The sequence below is a fragment of the Natator depressus genome, chromosome 10 (genome assembly GCF_965152275.1).
Source record: "Natator depressus isolate rNatDep1 chromosome 10, rNatDep2.hap1, whole genome shotgun sequence".
NCBI classification, from domain to species: domain Eukaryota; kingdom Metazoa; phylum Chordata; order Testudines; family Cheloniidae; genus Natator; species Natator depressus.
In genome coordinates this window covers 83140080-83155933 of record NC_134243.1, presented here as the reverse complement: position 1 = coordinate 83155933, position 15854 = coordinate 83140080, and the positions used below count along the sequence as shown (strand labels likewise).

At 60.0% G+C, this 15854-nt stretch overlaps 2 protein-coding genes across 2 annotated transcripts; one reads left to right on the top strand and one right to left on the bottom strand.

The window, feature by feature from the left end:
- Window positions 1–2558: 2558 nt before the first annotated feature.
- On the bottom strand, window positions 2559–5144 carry GDPGP1 (GDP-D-glucose phosphorylase 1). The gene is made up of 2 exons (XM_074966698.1): window positions 5028–5144; window positions 2559–4264 (listed from the first exon to the last, which is right to left on the bottom strand). Exon 2 carries the CDS (start codon window positions 4198–4200, stop codon window positions 2992–2994), a length of 1209 nt encoding a protein of 402 aa, XP_074822799.1. The 5' UTR covers window positions 4201–4264; window positions 5028–5144; the 3' UTR covers window positions 2559–2991.
- Window positions 5145–7032: 1888 nt separating this feature from the next.
- Window positions 7033–12595, top strand: CIB1 (calcium and integrin binding 1). Its single transcript, XM_074966699.1, has 7 exons — window positions 7033–7166; window positions 7922–7956; window positions 9529–9631; window positions 10081–10234; window positions 10605–10723; window positions 10836–10924; window positions 11990–12595. Exons 1-7 carry the CDS (start codon window positions 7116–7118, stop codon window positions 12009–12011), a joined length of 573 nt encoding a protein of 190 aa, XP_074822800.1. The 5' UTR covers window positions 7033–7115; the 3' UTR covers window positions 12012–12595.
- Window positions 12596–15854: the final 3259 nt, after the last annotated feature.

The window sequence follows — 15854 nt, the reverse complement described above, 5'->3', positions numbered from 1 at the left end:
AACTCATTGCCAGTGGATGTTGTGAAGGCCAAAAGTACCACTGGGTTCAAAAAAGAATTAGAGAAGATCCTGGAGAACAGGTCCATCAATGGCTATTAACCAAGATGGTCAGGGATGCAACCCGATCATCTGGGTGTCCCTAAACCTCTCACTGCCAGAAGCTGGGAGTGGACAACAGGGATGGATCACTCAATAATTGCCCTGGTCTGTTCATTCCCTCTGAAGCACTTAACATTAGCCACTGTAGGACAGGAGGCTAGATGGACCTTTGGTCTGACCTAATATGACCATTATCATGTTCTTAAGACAATGGTGAATCCAGTTGCCAGGACATTGACACCTAGCAAGCAGTGACCCAGAGGGATATGGATTTCCCCACGTCTACTTAGGGAAACTGAACAACAATCCCCAGCTCGAGATCAAAGGACAGGAGAGGCATGAGGTGGGGGATAAGAGCTGGCAGCTGGAAGGAGTCGGGGCTCTCACCTGGTCCGATGCAGAAGGTCAGACAGCAAGACAGACAGAGCATGAACCAAGGGGTTCACTGCAGCATGGCTGGGCTCTGGGCTGATCAGAATGGTCTCTGCTTTAACCTTCATTCCTCTCTGCTGATCCAAGGCTTTCCTGTGCTGTGTCCAATTGCTAATAAACCCAACTTTCTCAGCACTGTGTGAGTGCCCCTGCAGATGCTGGTGGGGCTGCATTGCTCCCTAAGATAGTACAAGTCTCCCTCAGGGGTCTGCCTCAGTGGGACTCGCTGACTGGAGCTCATGGTGGGAAGCAAAGGGGCTAAAGGGCCAGAGATGCTGCCTAAGGAGGCAGTGATACTGCATGGTCCTCCCAGAGACTGTTCCAAAGCTGGGGCCATAGCACTAATCCTGGGGATCTGTGACACACCCCAATGTCCTGGACCATCCCCTCCTGCATGGAACCTGACCCCCTCCAACACCCTCAACTGCCATCTCCTGCTGGGAGACCCAGCCCCCACAATGTGCCTGACCAACCCCATCCACTGGAAGCCCAGACTCCCTCAGTGCCCCTGACTCCCACAACACTCCCTGACTGTCCCCTCCCACTGGGAACCCAACCCCACCCCCACCCACCCTGACCCCTCCAATACCCCGCTGCAACATGCCCCTCCCGCTGGGACCCTGACCCTCCCCAACACCCGTCAAATCCCCCAATCCCCCACCCCCAGCAACATGCCTCCAGCCTCTTAGATCCTTGACCCCCACCTCAAAGCTCCCGACCACCAATTCCACCGCCTCCAACATGACCCCAGCCACTGGGAGCCCCGACCCCACCAATGTCCACCCACAACACACCCCCAACTGCTCACCCTGCTGACAGCCCTGATGCCACCACCTCCCGCAATAGGCCTGTAGCCTCTTGGAGCCTTGACCCCTGCCAACACCACAAACATGCCCCCAGCCACTGGCTGCCCGACCCCCCCCAGCGCCCCTCCCCACATGCTCCCAGCTGACCATCCCGCTGGGAGCCATGACCCCAGCAACATCCCCTGACAGCCCCAACCCCATCAACCTCTGCAATATATCTCCAGCTGCTGGGAGCCCCGACTCCACCAACACCCCCAACCACCGCCTCTCACTGGGAGCCCCAACCCCACCAATGCCCCCGACCATCACCTGTCACTGGGAGCCCTGACCCCTCCAGTGCCCCCACTACAAAATTAAGTTGACTTAAGTTGCATCGACATACAGCCATCGCAGTAATTAAATTGGTTTGGCATGTCCATACTGGCTCCTTCTGTTGGCGTGCACGTCCACACCAGGAGTCCTTGCACCAATTTAAATGTCAGTAATAGCCTAAGCCGCACCACCCGGGACTGACAGCCAGAACAGTCTGCTGTAAGCAGTGCAGTGTCTACACGGACACTGCATCAACATAACTACATTGACTGAAGTGCTACGTCTCTCGTGGAGGTGGAGTTATTAGGTCGTGTACTTGGCGACTTACATCGGTGGGAGAATGGCTGTAGTGTAGACTCTGACAGAGTTAGGTGGACATAAGCTGCCTTACTACAACCTAAGTCTGCAGTGCAGACCAGGCCTTAGCTTTCAAGTGAAAGGCTGATTCTACCAGCTGCTTGCCCCACACATTCCCTGGGGCCCTTAGCGCTAGCATGGAGTCCCTTAAACTCCCTTCTGTCATAAAGATTCTGCAGTCAGATTAGCTGCCAGTTCTGCCAATGACATAGAAACCGGAGTAGCCTTCTGTCCCCAAACTGTAGAGTCCAGCCCCATCTCTCTAAGCTGGGGGGCCCTGCAGGGTTAGGGTAGACTCCAGGCCCATCTTGCTGAGCTGGGGGGCCCTGCAAAGCTATCCATCTATGGTGTTTTTAGGGTTCCTGTCATGGTGGCACTGGAATAAAGCATCTAAGCACTGAAATAAAGTGATAGGCTATGATTGGTACATGCTGGGAGCTCCTCTGTGGAATAGAAAGAGGCCACTGGGAGGCAGGCACATTCTGATCAAATTGGCCCTTTTCCATGTGCTTTTGGAAAGAAAGCAGACAGGAGCTGCGTGATGCTGCGGTATTTCCAAAGGTGGGGGTTTATTGGTTGTATTCTCCAGAAACAAGCCCACAGTTCAATCATTAACTAGATCAGGAACTTGGGGGTCACCCCCCCGCTTTATCTCCCACTCCTAGCACACCGCAGAACCCCACCTAAACTCACATAGGGCAAGTGAGGTTAAGGACAAAGCCCGCCATAGAGATCTTTCTTCCTTTCTTGCCAATGATGGTACAACAGGCCAGTCAGCGTCCCAGAGGATCCAGTCTGCAGTGCCCGCAGGGAGAGGGGCCGTGGTTCAAACAGCAAGGTTGCCTCCATGTTGGATCCTGGAGGCAAATCCAGAGTCACTCCCTGCTCCCCAACTGCCCCAATGAATGATTCTACAGCAGTTACAAAATACGCAAGAGTGAGACTCAAAAAGTGCGATGCCATGTGCAATGCGGAGCCCGTGTGGTTACTCTGTGAGAAGTGTCACCAACTGGCCTCGGAGCTGTGACAGCTGTGGCTCAGGGAGGAGGTATTTCTGGATGATGTGAATAGCTGCTGTCTCTGTAAGGCTCTGGAAGTCTTGGGCAGTTTTGATGGGCAAGTGCCCAGCCAGCTCACAAAGTGCCACATTAAATGCAGCTTCCTCTTTGGTCCCAAAGCAGGACCTCCTGGCCCAGATGAGCACCCGGATTCCAGAGCGGGTCTCTGAGTGGGTTGGCTCCCCAGGAGCAGTTCCCCGGGTCACAAACACGTTGTGTGCAATCTCTTTATCCACCAGGTAGTCAGTGACTCGGCAGACGTTGTGTGCCAGGGCCTCCAGGCCCTCCCCTTCACTGTAGAACAGGAACCCTGGGGCTGGGACTCCCCGCAGGAAGTGGAAGTTGAGTGTGGGGCACAGGAGTTCGCCTGGGGCTGTCTCAATCAGGAGCTCCCAATCCAGGTAAAATCCGTGTAGGTGCAAGTGGTTGACCGAGGCAAAGGCTCCGAGGCTGTTAAACCCAACACGGAAGCCTGGGTGAGCACTGAGAAGAACCGACTCCAGCCCAAACTGGAGCAGCTCCTGGGTGAGAATCTGAGGCAGGCAGAGAGCGGGGTCTGGAATAAAGAGCACATGTCCAAACTCCAAGGGGCTGACATTAATCACCACTAGGATGCAGTCAGGTGTCCCTGGGAGTTTGGAGTCCAGCGGGCCCCCTTGGAACTGAGAGCACCCCCTGCTGGGACGGTGGGGAGTAGCGCCCCTGACCATATGGAAGAGGATTTCCCCTGGTTTGATCTTATTGAAGTGGAATTGCTGGGGGTCGAATTTCTGCCTGACACTCTGGACGTCCTGTGGCCTCCTCCTCTCCAGACCTCTCTGGATGTTCAGCTGGGCCACAAACCGGACATTCCCAGGCAAGATACGGGTCTGCAGCTCCCCCAGGTGATACCTGAACAAACCCAGCTTCATCTTTTCCTCCCAGCTGGACTGCAAAGCTCTGTCAAAACGAGACATGGTGTGGCTTGCTGGCCCCTCTGACCTGCTTCTCCACCACCCAACCCCACACAGAACAAAATCCTCTTCACCATAAACAAAGTCCTCCCCGCAGGACACTGCACGGTGCTCTGGCTGCTCCTGGGAGGGCAACCCCAATGTTTCATGGAGGACTTGGCTGGCACCCAGGGACGCAGCCATGGTAGAGGAGTAGCAGCACCTGCTCAGGGGTTCCCTGCAGGCAGCATCTCCAGCTGATCTGAAACTAGAGGAACCAGATAGAAAGTGTGAAAAATCGGGACAGGAGGTGTGGGGGTAATAGGCGCCTATAGAAGAAAAAGCCCTGAATATCAGGACTGTCCCTATAAAATCAGGACATCTGGTCACCCTATCTGAAACAGAGAATGGAATAACCAGGGGCAGTTATGGGGACATGGATCAAGGGGGTCCCACGCAAACAGCTTCCCCCATCCTGAGGAAGCCTGCCCTGACCCACTCCCTTCCCGGGGGACATAAATCCTAAAGCAGCTGCTAAGCACTGGCTTTCAGTTTCTCTCCCTCCACCTACTCCTCCCCCTCCTCCGCAGATTTCCCAGTGAGCAGTGGGGCAGATGAGGCAGGATCCTGCAGCTTCCGGGCCCTCTCAGAGCTCCTCCTGGAGCAAGCCCCACAGGAGAAGGCTGCACAGGCTGGTTGGCCGCAGGGCTCTCAGCCATGCTGGAGGCCCCTCTCCTCTGCCTCTGGGCGTGACTCTCCTGCTCCAAGAGCGTGCTCCCACGCTGCAGGACAGGGGCTGTGAGACCCACGCGGGGAGAGGCCGGGATCACGGTGGTGCAGGGGCCAGGACGGTAGAGGAGTGCAAGGGAGCCTGTCCCCAGTGATCCAGGAGCCGCCTGTCTGGACGCGGGCAGTACAGGCAATGTACCTGTCTGCAGGCGTGTTCACACACGTGCTAACACTTACAGACCGTTCCTGCCTCTCCTCGCTCAAACCCAGCCCACCACCACCTCTCCCGGGCTGAAACTCACCGCCGGGCGGGTCTCCCTCTCCCAGCGGCCGGCCCGCCGCTTCACCCGCAGCGAGCAGCGGCTCAGGCTCCTCCCGTCGCCCCCAGCTCCGGCCGCGGCCCGGCCCTGAGCCGCCCGCGGGCAAGGAAGCTCGTTTCCTGCGGCTCGGGCCCTGCGGAGCCGCCCGGCTGCAGCCTGGGCTCTCCGGGCAGCGCCGCGCCAGGCTGCTGCGGCGGACAGAGCCAGCACTGACCGGCGGGCCCGGTTTGCCCGCAGATCCCTGGGCACCGCGGCGGAGCGGCTCCGGGCGGACGGGGGCGACGTCTCGGCTGCCGGGCGGGATCCAAGGCTCCGGCCGGCCGAGGAGAGGCTGGAGCTGGCGTCTGCAGCGGCAGGATTTGCTGTTGGAGCGACTCCCGCTGCACCTGCCGGCCACACCCCGCTGCGGCTCCTGGGCTCTGCGCCCCTGGGAGGGAGAGGGGGCCGGGCCTGGCTGAGCAGCAGGGAGCTGCGGGGAATGGCTCCTGGCAGCCAGGCCACGCGGGGCAGAACGGGGTAGAAATTGTGTTTAACTCCAGCGGTTTGCCGGTGGGGGGGGGGGGTTTAGCTCCAGAATCTCCCCGCAGCCCCCAGCAGGCAGCGCCCGGCGCTGGAGGTCCCAGCAGTGCCCGGCACACGGAGAGCAGCGCCCGGCGCTGGAGGTCCCGGCAGTGCCCGGCACACGGAGAGCAGCGCCCGGCGCTGGAGGTCCCGGCAGTGCCCGGCACACGGAGAGCAGCGCCCGGCGCTGGAGGTCCCGGCACACGGCGCGCTCGGTGCTGGTATTATTTGTACTCTGGCAGTGCTCACAACATGGCAGGTACTGTGTTTCCCACCTCACCCCGCGCATGGGGCCTGGCTCCCGGGCTGGGGGTCAGTGCGGAGCAGAGCGAGCCGCTGCAGCACCCAGAACAAGCCTGCGTTGGGAAGGGATCCAGAGGGTTTTGCCAACTTCACACATGGCAGAGCAGGGGTCACGTCACCCACCACTGACAGCTTGATGGGGCGGCGGGCAGCGGTGTTCAGTGGGAGGGGGACACAGCTCCCAGCATGCCCGCTCTGGGGGTGGTGTCCTGGGTGATGCTCTGGAACTGCTCCCCATGAAGCCAGTCAGGACTCTGGGGCAGTCGCCTTTCTGTGAGCGGCCTGTCTTCAGGACACAAAGCTCACACAGCTTCCACCTTCCTGGGTCTGACCTCGGAGCATTCAGCATCCTCTGCCCCTCCGTGCGCTTCCCACAGCGAGTCCACCCAGGCGGGGTCCTGGGGAAGCCAGAGGGTCCTGCCCCCCAACTCCGCAGGCAGACGTGACTCTCAGCCAGCCAGTAAAACAGAAGGTTTATTAGACGACAGGAACATGGTCTAACACAGAGCTTGTAGGTGCAGAGAACAGGACCCGTAGCCGGGTCCGTTTTGGGGGGGGCAGTGAGCCAGACAACCTCATCTGCCCTTCACTCCATGTCCCAGCCAGCCCCAAACTGAAACTCCCTCCAGCCCCTCCTCCTCTGGGCTTTGTGCCTTTCCCGGGCCAGGAGGGCACCTGATTCCTTTGTTCTCCAACCCTTTAGCTCTCACCTTGCAGGGGGGAAGGGTCCAGGCCATCAGTGGCCAGGAAACAGGGTGTCGGCCATTCTCTGTGTCCAGACCCCTGCACACACCTGCCCTCTAGGACTCTGCAACGATCATTCACCCTTACCCCACCCCCTAGATACTTAAGAACTGCCTAGGGGAAACTGAGGCACCCCCACACTATTCAGAGGAAACATTAAGAACAGTCCCATTTCGTCACAGGGGGACAGGCAGCTCCCAGCATGCTCTGCTCTGGGGGACACACAGCTCCCAGCATGCCCCGCTCTGGGGGGGGGGGAAGAGCTCCCAGCATACCCTGCTCTGGGGGGGGCGGCACACAGCTCCCGGCATGCCCCGCGCTCGGGGGGGGGGGGGCAGAGCTCCCAGCATGCCCCGCCCCGGGAGGCGGCGGCCCTTGGGGGGGCGTTGCCATGGGGCGGTGTCCTGGAGACGGAGACTTGGCGGCCGGAAGCGGAGTCGCGGAAGTTGGTCCGGGGCCGCCATGGGGGGCTCGGCCAGTCAGCTGCCGCGGGACCTGCTGGACGAGTACCAGGTACCCCCGGGCCGGGCCCTCCCCCCCCCCCCGAGCGCGCCTCCCCCCGACCGGGCCCCTCCCCTCCAATCCCCCGGGCCGGGCCCTCCCCCCCCCCCGAGCGCGCCTCCCCCCGGCCGGGCCCCTCCCCTCCAATCCCCCGGGCCGGGCCCTCCCCCCCCAACCCGAGCGCCCCCCGCCGGGCCCCTCCCCCCCCAACCCGAGCGCTCCCCCCCCCGGGCCGGGCCCCCCCAACCCCCCGGACCGGGCCCTCCCCCCCCAACCCGAGCGCTCCCCCCCCCTGGGCCGGGCCCCCCCAACCCCCCGGGCCGGGCCCTCCCCCCACCGGGCCCTCCCCCCACCCGAGCGCGCCTCCCCCCGGCCGGGCCGGGCCCCTCCCCCCCCCCTCGAGCGCACCCCCCGCCGGGCCCCTCCCTCCCAACCCCCCGGGCCGGGCCCTCCCCCCCAACCCAAGCGCGCCTCCCCACCCCGCCGTTCGCGCCCCTCCTCCATCCGGCCTGGCTCCCCCCCCCCGGCCTGGGCTCCCCCCTGCGCTTCCGCAGCAGCACCGCGGGCCCTGCTCGCTCCGCTGCCTCCTCCGCCCAGGGGTGCCTGGCCTGGCCCCTCCTTGCCGCTGAGCTCAGCAGCTGTGGGACCCCCCAGCAGGGCTCTGGGCCGAGCTGCCTGCGACCCCCAGGCTGGCGCCGAGAGCCCCCCCTCGGCTGAGGTGCCCTGGCAGACGGGCAGGGTTAACTTTCCTCTTCTCTCTTTCCCAGGAGCTGACCTTTCTGACCAAGCAGGAGATCTTGCTGTAAGCACCCCTCGGGCTGACTTTCCTTCCCGGCCCCACGGACCGCTCAGAGGCTAGTGCTGAGCTGTGGGGCCAGGTCTATACACGAGGAGCCAGGGCAGATGCTGGCCCTTGGGGTAGCAGCCCCCAGCCCACGTGGGGAGGGGGAGAGTAATTGCAGGCAGAAGGTGCCAGAGCTCAGTGGGGAGGGGTCTGCGTGGACGTGAGGTTGTTGCTCCTGGGCAGTGAGGGGCAGCAGCAGAGGCCTCCAAGAGCAGCCGGGCTCTCGGGCTGAGCACAGGCTAGACCGTCTCTGCTAGGTGACCTGCAGGGCCTGCCTAGTGGACAGTGGGAAGGTTAGACAAGAAACAGTCTCTGATTCAAACAATGCTGCCCTGCTGCTTCCCACCATGGGGGCTGCTGCTCCGGGGGAGCCCTGGAGTCAGAGTGGCCTGAACCTGCTTGTACGCTGATCCGCCCTGCTGCGCCCTGAGTGCAAGAGCCAGTGCAGGGGCACTTTATTCCTTTGCTCCAAGTTGCTGGGGTGTTGGCATCGGTTGCATTGCACCCTGAAGTGGGTAGAGGTGGATATGGAAGCATGGCCTAGGGGTCAAGCATCCCAGCCCCTGGCACTTGCAAAGCAGGAGGGGAGTGTGGTGCAGCAGTGGGCAGTGGCCAGGTAGCGCTTCCCTTCTGACCGGGAGCCTCTTCCTGCTCTTGCTCCCCGTCTCGGTGTGTTTCCTGGCACAAGGGCACTTTGAACCTAGCCCTCTGTGCGCTGGACTTTGCTTCAGGGTGTGGTGGCTTCCTGGTGTTTCTAGCCTGCTGCTCTCTGTGGCGTCTGGCTTTACTGGCTGCGCTGATGGGCCGCTTGAGGCGAAGCAGGAAAAATAAGATCTCTGGGCTGGGCCGTGTGTCAGCGTCTGCCCTACTGTTACTGTGATGCTGTAGCTGCGAATGTCCATGGGCTCTGCCCAGGGCCTTGTCTAATGCAGCTTTGCTGCGTGTGAAGCTGTTGGCATAAACTCAGCCTAGCCTGGTTGCCAGTGGCACCCTGGCTGAGAGCGAGTCCTGCAATGTGGGCCAGGCCCAGACCGTTGGTCCTGCACGGGAGTCCTGTGTGGTGACGTCCCTGCTGCGTCCCTTCCTGGCACCCACCCAGCCCTGTAACCTCTGCAGCTGCCTCAGAGCTGAGAGGGGGAGAGCACGGCAGCCTGGCATAGGCTAGAGTCCGAGTGCCCCCCTGTGGAAGGATGGGAGTGGGGCAGGGGGTCACAGTGGGGTGTGTCTCGGAGCTGGCACAGGTGGCAGTGTGGATGTTGCGGTGCCTGTAGAGGGTAGAGAAGAGAGCTGGCCTGCCGGGGACCGATCGGCTAACACTGTTCCTCCTCCCTCACCCCTTGTTTGCGTCAGGGTGTTGTTTCTGGTGTAGCATGGGGAGCGTGCTCAGCGCTGGGGAATAGTCACCCGCTCCAGGCAGCTCTGGGGAAGAATTACCCCTCCACCCCGGCAGGGCTCCCAGCTGAGCTCAGCAGCCTCTGACCCAGACTGTTAGCAGCTCTGCCATGCTCTAATTGTTCTTGTCTCCCAAAGTGCCCACAAGAGATTCAGTGAGCTGCTGCCAAAGGAGGAGAGGGAGAGTATCCTGCTGAAGAGAGTCCCCAAGAGCAAGATCCTCACACTGCCTGAACTGAGGGTATGGTGCACACCCCCTGCTGCTTGGCCTCCCCCCACCCTGCCCTAGGAGGAACCAGGTCAGTCCCTCTGATCTCTTGGTTCTGGGCCAAGACTTGGGTCCTGCCTGGGGGGCAGCTGCCATTTGTTTTGGGCGTGCTCTGCAATCAGGGAGGCGGTTCCAGTCACGGTGAGCTTGCTCCACTTCCCATTCCCTGCTGAGCTGCCAGGGCTGGGGGAAGAGGTGTCCGTCAGCATGGTGCCCAGCTTCTCAGGCCATGCAGGTGCTGCAGGCACCTGATGGCAGGGGGCTAACCAGGAGCAAATGGAATTGCACAAGGAAGTTCTAAGGGTCTCCACCCAGTCAGGGATTTTAAGGCTGGAAGGGACCATTGTGATCATCTGCCTGCCCTGCCCCTACTGGGAAGCCCTGGTGCCTCAGTCCAGTGGTGATTCCACATGTGTTGACAGGCAAACCCGTTCCAGGACCGGATCTGCCGGGTCTTCTCCACTGCAGAGGATGGGGATGGCAGCATGTCCTTCGAAGACTTCCTTGACCTGCTGAGTGTCTTCAGTGACTCAGCCACAGCGGAGATCAAATCCCACTATGCCTTCCGCATCTTCGGTAGAGATCAGCCAGGCCCCGGGGTGACTGCTCTGCTTCGCCGCCCCGGCTGTGCAGAAGGGGGCTTGGGGTGGCTGCCGCTCCCAGGGGTTGCTCTCATGGAGGGGGTCACTTCAGGAACCTGCTGTCCATGGATGACTTTGCTCAGCTGCAGTCTGAGGTGCTTGGAGCAGGTTGTGGTGTTAGCCAGCCCTACCCCTGATCCAATGGGGAGGCTGCAAGGCCCCCAGGGCAAGCCTGAGGCCCAGCCAAGAACCCTTCTCTGGGAACACTCCTGCTTGGGAATCTCCTGTATCGCTAGGCCATTGCCATGGAAACAGGATCTCATGGGCAAATGTCTCTGATGATAACCTGGACGTTTCCCCCAAAGATTTTGATGACGATGGGATCCTGGACAGGAAGGACCTGGAGAAGCTGGTGAACTGCCTGACAGGGGAAGGAGATGAAACTAGGCTGAGTGAGTCAGAGATGGATCAGCTCATCCAGAACGTGAGTGCAACAAGCCTGGCATCTGTGGGGCTTGGCCTGAGGGCTCGCTGGACCTGCTGCGTGGGGCTGCTCAAGCAGGCTTTGAGGGCTGTTGTTTCCCTTTCCCTGACAGATCCTGGAGGAGTCGGATATTGACAAGGATGGGACCATTAACCTCTCTGAGTTCCAGCATGTCATTTCTCGTTCACCGGACTTTGCCAGGTACCTATGTCTCCACTGCTTGCTGCAGTGTCTGGCTGGAGAAAATCCAGCACTTGCTAGGCAGAGAAAGCTAGCCAGTGGGTGGAAGGGGGCGTTGCTTAACTCTCTGTGCGGAGTGGGCACAGATCTCCCAGCTGGTAGCAGGGCTAAAAGCGCAGACATGGACTTTTTAGAGCAGCTCCTCGCTAGAACAGTGAAGAAACCTTTGCCCATCTCTAGCCCCGTCCACTGAGGCCTCGCAATGCACGGGGAACACTTCCTAAAGTACCAAAGTCCTGGTTCAATGGGGCTGTGGCTCCTGACCCCTTCCTAGCAAGCTGTATTGTTGCAGCGCCCAGATGCGCCACTCATTTGTCTGGTCTCCAGCCCCTTCTACCGGGTGCTGTATGTAAGTGGAGAGCCAGTACCTGCCCTGAAGAGCTTGCAGACAGAACGCAGCTGGTGGAGCGGGAGGAAGGGCTCTTATCTCCATGCTGCTGGTGGGGCAGGGAGTGACTCGCCAGAGTCACACAGGGAGGCTGTAGCAGAGCTGGGAGTAGAATCCATGGCTCCAAATCCCAGGCCAGTCTCGTTACCACCGGCCTGTCCTTCCTGCTTCACAACCAGAATGAGCGCCGCCCAGCCACGGCTGGGCCTTCTCCTTTCACGGGGGGACGGAGGCACAGGCTTTGCTTGTCTACAGTCACACCATGGCAGCAGGAGAACCCAGCTCTCCCATCTTCTAGTCCTGAGCCTCACGCACCAGACTTCCCTCCTGCCCCCATTCTAGGGTTCATGCGCCCCCTTCCTTGGCCACTTGACTCCTCTAGCTTCTTTCTTTGCTAGCTTGATGGGGGCTGTCTGACCATGCTCAGGGTATCCAGGGTGCACCCCCCTCAAGCCATTGGCAGGAGATGTCCAGAATCCTCTTTTAAATACCAGCTGCATTCTGCTTGGGTCTGCCATGTCCCCTTTGAGCTCCATGGTGCATACAGCCTTTCCCCTGCCACCAGGAGACGGTGCCCTCAGCGAGTAGCTCCCCTGTGGCTTAGCATGTGAGAATGGGCTGGTCACTGTCTCTTTCAGTTCCTTCAAGATCGTGCTGTGATGGCGCCACGTCCCTTCCAACGGAGGCATCCTGTGGCTGGCTGTGCCCATGGTCTGTCCCTTCCTAGCCTGCTGCGTGGCTCTGCACCATCTCTGCACAGTGTCTGGATCCTTCCCCCTCTGGCAAACAGATGCAATAATATTGGTGACTCCAGTATTGTGCTAGGAGTCCGGTGTCTTGGAGCACTCCTTCCATAGTGCCTTATGCAGGGCTCCACGGGACAAGGCCTCTCCTGCCCAGTGTGCTGTGCCTTCTGTGCTCTTCTTGGTCCGCAGGGGTAGGGTCACAGGGTCCTTAATGCAGCTGCCTTGTGCTTCAAACAAACTCCTGGCCCATGGAGGCTACAGGTCCCAGCCTGTCAAGCCATATCTGGATCAGAGCAGAAGCTGCTGGGATCAACATGGCACAAAGCATGCTGGGATTTTTGGTCTCCATGGGCTATATTTTCATGGGCTTACTCCTATGCAAACCAGGTGCAGTCCTCTGGGCCTACCCTGGACATCCTGAGCTGGAGAAGGGAACTCCTGCTAGGGGCCTGTGATAATCCAGGGCTCACCCTCCTGAGCCTCTCTTTGTGCCTTCCACTAGCAAACTGGCAGCTAGGACTCCAGCAAGGAGTCCTTGTGGATGCAGCGGGCCTGGCTGGCGCACTGCCCCTTCTGGCTGGCTCCCTGAGGCTGCCTCACATGGGCCAGGGGTCTGGCAAAGGAATGTAGCACAAGGGGCTTGTTTTACTATGCAATAATGTAACTGGCACCTTAAAATGCTGCAGTGCCGCAGCTTTGCCCACTTCCCAGCTCCCTCCTGTGGGACCACGCACAGCTTTCTGCTCGGCCAGAGTCGGGGGGGGCCTGGCAGGGCCTGGCACGGGCCACAGCAGTCACAGGGCTGGCAGGGCCACAGCTGAGAACTGACTTGTAAAGCTTCCGCCTGTGCCACTCCCAGTCTGCCCTGCCCTGGGAGTCAGTGTGTCTGCCAGTGCCTACCTCCCTTCCCGAAGCAGCAGCTGATTCCTGTTGTCAGGCACCCTGGCCCTGGGTCCTTCCCTGGCTACTCAGGTGACGCAGGCCAGGGGAAGGCCATGGCTGTCAGGGAGGACGCTCCACTCTGCGGTCCCTGCCGGCTGCGACCTGATATGGTGCTAGTTCCTGTCGGGGGAGCAAAGATTCATGGTGTCTCTCTGTCTTTCTACCCTGTCTTACACATGGTAAAGCAGCTGGCTTCCCCGTGCCGCTCTGCTGGGCGCTCCCCCACCATGGGGGAGAGTGCCTGCAGTACTCTGCACTGGGCAGGGAGCTGCTCAGCCATGTATGGAGAATGAATAAAGAGCTGGAGTCTTACCCTTGGGCCTGTCGTGTGTGTGCGTGTAAGTGTGACTGATGTCTCTGCAGGGTGACGGGTGGGGTCGGTTTCCCCACCTGCAGGACGAGCAGCCCCTGAGCCATGCTCTGGGCAGCCTGCAGCAAGCTGCCATCACCTGGACTACTGGAGGCTGCAGGCTGCCTCCTGGGCTGGATGTGTCCGGCCAGATGAGACAGAGGCTATAGTCTCTCCTGCCCCATCACTGGCACTCCTTGCTCCTTGGGGTTACTGGGCCCTGAGTCCTCTCCCTCCCCGTCCATTCACTGTTCCTATTACAGGGTTCAGAGTAGCAGCCGTGTTAGTCTGTATCCGCAAAAAGAAAAGGAGTACTTGTGACACCTTAGAGACTAACAAATTTATTTGAGCATAAGCTTTTGTGAGCTACAGCTCACTTCATCGGATGCTGTAGCTCACGAAAGCTCATGCTCAAATAAATTTGTTAGTCTCTAAGGTGCCACAAGTCCTCTTGTTCCTATTACGTCTCCCTCCCCCTCGAGTGGAGTGCAGCATGGGCATATCCTAGGGGGTGCAGGGCCCATCCCTTGATGAGACTGGGGGCCTGCCTATTCCTAGCAGAGCGATGGACTCCTGCCCCCAATACTCTGGGTGGGGGAAGCTGTGCTCAGCTTGGGGGTTTTCTGGCAGCGCTAAAGGAGTTTTGTTTCCAGTCTGAGTCCAGGGGCCGAGCTGCCTGGAGCAGCGAGAGCCTCGTGTCTGTCATGGGGTGGGGGGAATTATGCAGTGGACACCTCACCTGTCAGTATTGCCCAACTCCAGGGAGGTCTCTCCCAGAGCCAGCAGCCAGCCGCTCTCACACTTGGGTCTGCAGAAAGGCGAGTATTAGAGATGGGCTTTCCCCAAGGGCCTAATGGCACCATGACCTGCCTCACTAACCCCAGGGGCATGGTATTGCACATGGTCTGGCCTGCGGCTAGACTTCTGCCCTGTGTGTGGCCTGTGGAGACATGCCCCAGGGATGGGACACATAACTAACAGACTGGTCCACTTAAAACTGCCCAGTAACATTGCAGCAAGAACCACGCACTCCCAGGGCTGAGAGGGGTTTTTAGAAGGGTCAATGACAGTGTGGTAGCACCTGGCAGTGGGTCTCACACCTGGCTGAGGCCACTAGATCCTACTGAACTGTAAGGGCTCAACAAGAGGGAGCAAAGAAGGTGGAAATTCAAGTCTGTCTCTCTCTCTCTCTCTCTCCCCTGCATGGTGGTGCAGCCAGGCAGCTGGAGAGCTTGCTACGGGGGAGGTCAAAGGCCCAAATGCTGCTTCCCCCCATAGAAAAGCGCCCTGCCATGAAGCTGAGCTCTGGGGCCTGGCATTAGGGGGCAGCGCCCAGGCCAACCAAATGGGGGCATTTGGCTGAAAGAAGGTTTGAAACAGAACGTACAGGCTTTTCATTACCACGGCCTTATAGGTCAGCCAAGGCTGGCTGGCCTCCTGGGGCCAGTGGCCCGTACGTCAGCCCTACTGTCTCATGAGACCTCATTTAAAATCAGCTCCTGCCCTGATCACCGAGAGCCGCACGCCCCGGGCACAGCCCCCCGCACTCTGGCTTGGCACAGGAGCACTTGCAGCTTGGGAGGAGCAGGTTCTCAGCTCCGCCTGGGAGCCCCTGAGCACGGACAACTCCCTGGGAGGGAGGCGGTTCTCTCTGTGGACTAGCTGCTGGGGAGAAGAGACCACCTCTGCCAGTGTGTTTCCCAGCTGTTTGCTGAGAGCCGAGCACTGGTGAGACTCAGGAACACCGCATGCAGTTCCAGGTTCAGGACAAGAGTGTGGTCGAGCGGCTACACACCCTTCTGCCCCATCCCCCTCCACACCCTGGTGGCTCCTGTCGCTCCCAGCCTGCCCCAGTCCTCACCCCCGTGGGTCAAGCCCTTCCGCTCGCTGCCAGGAGCACAGCAAACTGTCTCTCTGCTCTCCGGTCTGAAGGCCAGCACCCGAGAGGAGCACCGGCAGAGAAAGTCCCTCCGCTCTGGGCTGGAGCCCGCTCAGTCGCGCTGTGGGGCTGGCCTGCAGTAGGAGCCGTGGGGTGCTGGAGTACACTCCCTGCACACCAATCTTCAGAGAATGGAGCTGCCAAGCTCTCATCAGGCTACTGAACACGGCCCTGCTAAGAATGTTCCAGCCTTACACCCTGGCCAAGTTTTCGTGGGAACAGTAAAAGGCAGCTGGCAGCAGCAGGGGGATTCCCCCCCCCACAATTCCCCCCCACTTCACAGCCTGCAAGCTTCAGTGCTGTTCAATGAAGTGGTTACAAGAAATGTTACCATGGATTGGCCCTGTGTGACGAAGTGGGACTGTTCTTAATGTTTCCTCTGAATAGTGTGGGGGTGCCTCAGTTTCCCCTATGAAGTTCTTAAGTATCTAGGGGGTGCGGTAAGGGTGTATGATCATTGCAGAGCCCTGGAGGGCATGTGTGTGCAGGAGTCTGGACACAGAGAATGGCCGACACCCTGTTTCCTG